General features: G+C 41.8%; 1 protein-coding gene across 1 annotated transcript; it reads left to right on the top strand.

Moving 5' to 3' along the window:
- The first annotated feature begins 2787 nt into the window (after positions 1 to 2787).
- On the top strand, positions 2788 to 8492 carry LOC124656934. The gene is made up of 5 exons (XM_047195581.1): positions 2788 to 3202; positions 3796 to 3893; positions 4491 to 4596; positions 6316 to 6392; positions 8313 to 8492. Exons 2-5 carry the CDS (start codon positions 3825 to 3827, stop codon positions 8490 to 8492), a joined length of 432 nt encoding a protein of 143 aa, XP_047051537.1. The 5' UTR covers positions 2788 to 3202; positions 3796 to 3824.
- Positions 8493 to 8589: the final 97 nt, after the last annotated feature.

Raw genomic sequence — 8589 nt, 5'->3', positions numbered from 1 at the left:
TGGAAATGTTGGTTGTGTTTGAACCATAGATTTGTATGCATGTGTGTTGAACCATAGATTTGTTGAAACCATAGATTGTATGCATGTGTTTGAACCATAGATGTTAAATTTTGTTAGATTGTATGCATTGTATCCAAAGATGTTTGAAATGGCTATGTATGTGTTGAAATGGGTATGTAAGTGTTGAATCTATGTATCCTAGATTTGTGGAGGAACCCTAGGCATCAAATTTCATGAATGTGTATTTGTAGGAATAACTCATATGGTGTTCTATCCCTAGATATGAATGTATGTGTGTATGGAACCTTATGTATGTATGTGGTGAAAGACAAAATTGGAGCTTAGCAAATGCATTCTATTGTCTTACATATGTCTATTATGTGCCTAGGAATGGTATGTCTTACGAAATTCATATGTGTGATGTATTTGGATATGAACTCTCGTGTATTTGGATATTCTCATGTATGTGTTGCTCATTTTTGTTAGTGGAATGACTCACGACTTCACCGCTTTCAACAACTACCTCGAGTGGTTCCATCAGAACACGCGTATCGAGTTAGTGAAGCGCGCGTATCGTGAAGAGATCTTGGACGACCCCATCCAGTTCGATGAGGTTGGGCAAAGCCAGCACGACACTTTTGCTCGCGAGAGGGAGATCGACTTCTATTGCTTCCGAGCTGAACTTCGTGGTAATGGATTCTCTCACTAACTAGTACATCATCTAGATTGCCATGTGCTCGCTTAAATTGTGTATGCTATGTTTGTCACGGCGAGAGGAGATCCAAAAACAGTCGAGGAGTGCGAGGTTATGTGGGAGCAGAGCCACGAGAGATGAAAAGCTCGTCGGACCGTTGCGGAATTTCATTAAGGTATGATCACCAACTTTGAATGTACACTATTATGTTCGGTGGCTTTGTAACCATGAGTTTCATGACGCGAACACTCGCACGAAAGATGCGGCGGTTAGCGAACTTGCTAGGTTGCCGCGAAGGCGAAATCCCTACATCCTCCTCTTCTGAAGAACATGTATGGACTATTTTGTTGCTGTGAAACATGTTCTTACTAATTTCAACTTTTGTAATCTCATGTGTTCATGTTTGTGAAGATTCCTCCTGAGGACGACCTAATTCGAGTCAAGGCATACTTCCGAAGCATACCTCCAAGCAACGGTCGGCTTACCGGTTGAAGCCAAGGGGCAAGGCTCCAAACCGGTACACTCCGGAAGATTATGTCAACCGAGGAAAGAAGGTTGTCACCGAGGAGGATGACGGGCGGCCGCGGAGATCAGCTATGTCGAGGATGAGGAACGACGAGCCGTTCTCTTCGGATGAGGAGGAGGAGCGAGCGGGAGGAGCAGCAGGGAGGAGCAGCGAGGAGGAGCGAGGAGCGAGAGGAGCGAGCAGCAACAACGGCCAAGGCAGCGGACGAAGAGGATGGCCGTCCGGAAGCGACCCACGAGGACGGCACTCGAGGACGCTACTAGGATGTGCTACGTGTTGTTCCGAACTCTATATTCATAAGTATCGATTTGTGAACCCTATGTCATTTCGAACCATGGTCCGTAATGCTACTTGTTGTTTGAATCTACGTGCTACAAATGTGACCTATGAAGTGTTATATGTGTATGTCATGAAATTGCTACTTGTTGTGTCCAATGTTGTACTCGTAACTGTTGGAGTTTGGTAGGCTTTTTCATGTTTTCAACACAAGTCCATGTGTGGCGCCCTTCACACTGGCGCCACAAGTGCTAGTGTGGCGCCCCTGGCATCGGCGCCACACATGCCAACTTATATGAACTATTGGGTCCAAAACATCCAGGGGCTCCGGACGATAAGTCCTTAGCCGTTTTCGCGAGCCTCTATGTGTGGCGCCCGTGGCATCGGCGCCACACATGCTAGTGTGGCGCCCTTGGCATCGGCGCCACACATCGAGCCTCGCAAAACGGCTAAGTCCCAGAGGAATTGTCTCACAGTATGGCTGGGGGGATTACAAGTGCATGTGTGGCGCCGTTGGGAGGGGCGCCACACATGCTGCCACGTCGGATGGGCGCACCAGCTCAACGTCGATGGTGCCACGTCGGCTGGGTGTGTGGCGCCGGCAGGAGGGGAGCCACATGGGCACGTGTGGCGCCCGTGGGAGGAGCGCCACACAAAAGGGTTAGATTGGTGAAATAGTTTCGCCGGAGGGTCAGTCTGTGCTTTTCTTTCACTTTTGGGTTATTTTTGTGTAAATCGCCAACGCATGCAGCGTTGACGGGTCGAGTGCAGTCAGGCGGCAACCAACAATAAAGCGTATCCATAGAGATCGCGTCGTCCGAACACTATGTCACGTATGCCAATTTACGGCACTTTGCTGCTGGCATTTTTCCAATGTGCCGTTAATGGTAGGTTTAGGCGGCATATTTTAATTAGTGCCACTAATAGTTACCTAATTACCGGCGTTTTAAAAAAATGCCACTAAAGCTGGGCAAGCACAGGCATAACTGAAAGTGCCGCTAAATTTTTGGTGATTAGCAGCATTCTCTGAAGTGCCGCCAAAGTTTTGGTGATTAACGGCAGTATCAGGTGCCGGCATAGCTAGGAATTAGCGGCAGTATCTAAAGTGCCGGCAAAGCTTAGATGATTAGCGGCACTTTGTTGGATGCCGCCAAAGTTCTATGTTAATTTATTGCAGAGTTTCAGAAAAGCCTTACGTAGAGTGCTTAACTGAGAAACACAGGGACCTTTCAGCAAATAGCCGAAAGAGAAGATTTGCCTTCGTTCCCCTTCCCAAATGCGCCCCCGTGCTCCCACTCCTCCGTCGTCCGTCGTCCGCCCCCAAACCCCGTTCGCCCGTGGTCCTCCACCGACCGCGGGAGGGAAGGGAGGCCGGCCGCGTCCCTCCTTTTTTTAGGGTTTGGCGCCTCACTCCCCCTCGTCCTCTGCCTCCCCCGCGTCCGTTCGCTCAATAATAGGGTTAGGGTTGCGGCGAGCTCCCCTTCTCGCCGGCGGCGGCGGAGATGGGTGTCCCGGCGTTCTACCGCTGGCTGGCGGAGAAGTACCCCATGGTGGTGGTGGACGTGGTGGAGGAGGAGCCCGTCGAGATCGAGGGCGTCCAGGTGCCCGTCGACACCTCCAGGCCCAACCCCAACTGCCTCGAGTACGACAACCTCTACCTCGACATGAACGGGATTATTCACCCCTGCTTCCACCCCGAGGACAGGGTACGTACGCTCGCTCTATATCTATCCCCGCTCAATCTCGAGATGTGATGGTTTGATTCGGCTCGAAGCTAGGGGTGTTTGGGTGGGTGATGGTGTAGCTGCCTAGATGTACTGTATTATTGTGCTTGGTTGATTGGTCTACGAGGAGCTAGTGCGGAGAAGAGATTTGGCTTGGAGAAGCAAAATTGGTTATATTAAATGTTGGGGAACGACTTTTGTGATTAAAATCGAGCTTCTAAATTGTCCTCCAAACCATATTAAGATGCCTGCCTGGAGGATGCTGCAGCTCAACTATTCAAATTCGATGTTCCCCCAAACCATATTAAGATGCCTGTAGGATGCTGCAGCTCAGCTATTCAAATTTGACGCTGCAGTTCTAATCGGCTCTTCTGTTATCTCTCAAATCGTTATGCATCGGTCATCTATATACATGTTTTTATCTTATTACCTTGCTTCTTATGTTCAGTAAAGTTACTTGCCGGTTTTTCCTCTTGTTCCTTATACAGCCAGATATTTGGTCTCCACTTAGTAAAGTATGTTTCCAATTTTTCTTCTTCTTATGGTGTGGTATTAACCCTTTTATACAACTACAGGGATTAAAGTTCTAGCGATATAGATAGAAATGTTGCTCAAGATGCTCGAAGGAATTCATAACAATCAAGTTCACAAGGATTCAACTCCAGCAGATACTGTAAGCTCACATGCCTGTCTAGAGAACTTTACCCTTCAATTTTGGGACTTCGGCGGTCTAAGTTCGTATCCATTTTCCTGATGTCAAGTTTTGTATTAGCTTAGATTTTTCGTAGTTGAATATGTAACAGGTTCTAACTTGTGCCAATGATTATTATTTGCTTCCTGTTGTGGAAACAAACGTTTATTTAGGCCCTTCTAACCCCCAAGACACATTTTTATTGTGTCTTGTTCTTTCCTATACAGAGTATAATCGAGGTACCCACTCTCTGGTAACTGCAAATGTATGCCTGACAGCTAGGTTATGTTTGGAGGCATGATGCCTCTGTTAATCCCCCATATAATTTATATGATATACTCCCATAGTAGAAATTATGTGCATAACGATTTGTAAGGTAAAAGGGAAATTGGTTCTCACATGTTTTGGTAGTTCGAGGGTTAAACAATGCTTTTCGTTACAATTCTGGTTTTCTGCTAGTATCTCCATTACTATGTTGGTATTCAGCTAATTGTTGATGGTTGTTGTATGCATATTGATATGTCGTATAAGATATATATGATGTTTAGCTTAGATTTTTCCATTTTTTCTCTATATTAGGTGATTGTTGTTTGGAATGGCGAAACCAGAATCATTATTAGTGTGTTATTCAGCTCGCCAAAGTGCAGGATTCTCGCGCTATTAGCATTACAATTACAATGGACAGGTATGCTCTTATGCCAATTCCACTATTCATCAAATTGTATTATTATTAAAATGTAGAAGCCATAGCATATAGTTTGTATCATCCTGCTAATGGCTTCCTCCTTGCACACGACAGCATTGTCGGTGGTACAATCCCATTAGATTTTAGTTCCTGGATAGAACTGAGGAGGTAAAACTTGAGTTCAGGCCTACTAGAAATAAATTGAATATTGCAATTATTAGTCTTAGAGCATAGGTACGTATAGAAGTGTACAACGACATCGCCATATAATTATTCGATCCCTCCATTAATATAATTTTCAACGAGTCCAAAGTTATGATGGTTTCAGGCATATGATTCAAAAAAAAAAAATCTTCAGCAGGAATTAGTGGATACTTTGCACACAAGATATGCTTTAAAATTATATATGATCATTGGGTCATTGGGTAAGCATTCCTGTTGTTAGCTTTCTGTAAAGTTACAATTTGTATGAACTGAATCAAATTTGCACAGATTGCCAAAACTGAACCTGAAAGATAGTCATGCATAAAGGGTGACTACATAGAGTGTATGTAAAAATGCACCACTGGTGCAAAATAAATACACATTACTGGAACCATTAGTACATTGTAAAAATCAAACGGAGTGGGCAATTTCTAGATGTGACCAGGTCGTGTGCCAATGCTTATTCCTGTGTACCTTATATGATGATAGTGGTCCTTGGCTTATAATTTACTGAAAAACTTTGCTTGTGCACTCATTGCATTTAGTCAGAAAGATTGAGTGTATAAATTGTTCTATAAATCATGAAACAATACCACATTCTTTATTCATACTTCCCAAATTGTACAGAATACAGAAGAAACACAGAGTGAGCCATGTGATGAGAAAACTGATACAAACACATAGAGAGGTCAGCTCAGAGAATAAGAGAAACTACCTAAAGTTCACAAAAATATTTCTTTATCCTGAAGTTACACTCATGGTTACAACTTTTCAAAACAACAAGTTCACAGAATTGTGGCTTATTATGAGGTTACACATTCTATACCAACTGGTTGATTCCGATTAATATCATAGGATTGGTATAGCCTAAAGTTACACTAATAAATATTAAAAGACCATGATCAGTTGATATTCAGATAATTTGCTTATATTTGAATTTGCTAGCTTGACTATACTAGTGCATATCTCAGCCAAGTGAATCGAAAGTATAAAACTGTGTGTGTGCTTCCAACTTTAGTCACTCTGCCCTGAAGTTGAGGCCCTTATTCTTGGTTAGATCTGGAAACTAAAGATGGCCTTTCAAAAAAGGCTTGATTCAGTAATTCACTTATATGATTCCGGGATTCAGGTACATGTAAAGGGAATTTCTAAAGCTATAACACTTACTTGGGCTGGTGCAACTGTTTACGTAATTTGTAATCTTCTTTTACTATATGGACAGTATTTCGACCTTTGTTAGATCTCTGTGCACTAGATGTTGGCTCTTCATCTTGAAGCTCTATGGTTGTCTGATGAATATTTGTAAGTTGCATCTTCTGTAGATGGGTAGTTAGTAAGACCCAACTATTAACAGTTGTGATTTAAACATTCTTTATATGATCCAGAAGAAGGAAATTTAAATGGGTAGTTAGTATACTTTTAAGACCCAACTGTTAATACGATATTATTCCATTGTTTTGTAGTGTGCATGTTTTGATTAAGATCTGGATCACTTCTCCTGCTTGAAAACTATAGGAGGTTGGTTCGAGCGTCAATGCCTGCCCTTTGATCCCGCTGCCGCCCCTGGGTCAGCGAGTGGCAAGCTACATGAGGTATCACTAAAATCTTTATATATCTACAATTTCTTTGTGGCTGAACAGAATGCATCGAAGATTCAGTTCACATGTTATCCCTAAAACTGCTTATAACTCGCTGCATCCAGTGCTCAACTTCATGTACGTTTTATCTGTATAGATGAGTTCTTACCGGTTACATTCATTATCTTATCTGTAATGTTTTCTAGATTTCACGGCACATGGGCAACAGATGACAAACCGATAAGAATTTCAATGGGGAAACCACCTAGATTGGAACCAGCGGAATAGGTTAGTTTCGTATCAGATCTTTTGTTGATACAGTATGGGTGGGTACGGCAGTGCCAAAAGCACACAAAATATGGAGATCAATGCACGCTTCAGGTTGAGTTAATCGTGAATTCTTTTATTTACCAGGTTACACCAGTTCTGAGGGCCACTGCATATAACACCTATCCAACAAAATGGGCAATGCTCGGTTTTGTTCAAGTAAGTATTTTCCTTGCTATGATCAGATATATCCTGGATGACTTTAAACATTAATGTTAATTTGATGATTTACTGTCAGTTGGCCTCCTATGAAGCCATGGGATATTGTTAGGTCAAAAACAAATATCAATAAGTTCAAGGATTAATTGTGGGCTGCAACTCAACATAAAAATAAACGGGGAACTGATCGACTTAGTAATTAATTGTGGGCTGCAACTCAGCATCAAAATAAATGACGAACTGATGGACTTAGTAATTAAATGTGTCACTGCATTTAGTCAGTGGTTACGTCTATGTTTTTATGTTCAGATTTCATCCGTACTTATATGAGAAAGGGAAACCCCTATAGGTGAAAATAGGTGTAAGATTTAATGTAAATCAGATACATTGTTAATATATATGGATTGGTTAACATTTAGTTCATGCATATTTAGACTTTTCCCAACAAATATTTGTCTCCCATGTAATGTTAACAAAATTATATAAGGTTTATGACATTACACAAGAGCAATATAATATCCATAAGAATATCTATATCCTCAAATTTCATCATGTTGCATTAACCCGTGCGCTGAAGCTGATATAACTGAGTACTTGATACATCAGGTCAATTTTTGTATTAAGTTATCTACAGGTTAATTTTTTGTTATTGTTAGCTAAGTGTTCTTATTTGATAGGTTCAGAAACTAAGGGGAACATGGTGATTTTTTTCAAAGTAGACGGCCTATCCATGTTACAAATTCAATGTTCATCACATAATTTAAACCTCTGTAATCACCATTGATTTAATCATACTAGAAAGATTAAACGCTGCAGGTTTTCATCTATTGCATCAATAGTGCCGTGGCATTTTCTTATATGGTCTCATTAGAAATCTGATAAGAAAATTATGCCTCCACAGGTCTGATTGAGTCTCCACATACGTATTGAATTAGGTCTGAAGTTGCGTTTTGACGTCTCCTACGCTGCAGTGGTTTTGTACCCCACGTGCGGCACGTCTGCAGCCTCCTCTTTCTGCCCTACAACAACCGTCTACTTTCTGTCTTTCTAAGCCACGGTTACTTTTTTTAGTCACAGTAAGGATTTTGGAGACGGAAAGGATTAGAATTTGTGTGGTTATTTAGGGAACCCACCGTTTTTAAAGTTGTGCACACAATCACGTAAAACCAGCCATTTGGCATTCGGAGAACTGAATAAAATTTCATTTTTAGTTTCTGCTGCATAAGGTTGTTGGACAGATATAGATCTACATGTGTATGGCCAATATTTCGTTAATAAGCATATATTTGACAAAACTTAGCGTATATGGGCATCAAAGCCATACACAACAAATCTCTAAATATTGTTTGCCTATGTGTCCATGAATTACTGTATGTATACTTGCATTATTGGAATCGAAGTGTGTTTGCATTAAAGTGGACTACTTGCTTTACTCTATTTTTTTGTCAGGATAAATTACTGGAACTGCTGGGATTTGGAGTAGATCTGCATCTTCTTGTAGAGGATCATTGTCTTTTCCGGGTGCTTGTACAATTTAGGCAAACAATATTCCTCCTGGGCATTGGGCTGCGAGTAGGCTGTGAAGAGACACATGGGATAGAAGCCACAAGCAAATGGAAGACAGTATGATGTGTGATTGTGTTCCAGATCTGCTTGATGAACCCTGTTGGTTAGACAAGTAAGATGGAAGCCAATTAGATGAACCATGTTAGATGAACCTTGTTGT

The sequence above is a fragment of the Lolium rigidum genome, chromosome 5 (assembly GCF_022539505.1).
Source record: "Lolium rigidum isolate FL_2022 chromosome 5, APGP_CSIRO_Lrig_0.1, whole genome shotgun sequence".
NCBI classification, from domain to species: Eukaryota; Viridiplantae; Streptophyta; class Magnoliopsida; order Poales; family Poaceae; genus Lolium; species Lolium rigidum.
Note: the sequence above shows the minus strand (reverse complement) of the source record. Positions and strands in the feature narration are given on the sequence as shown.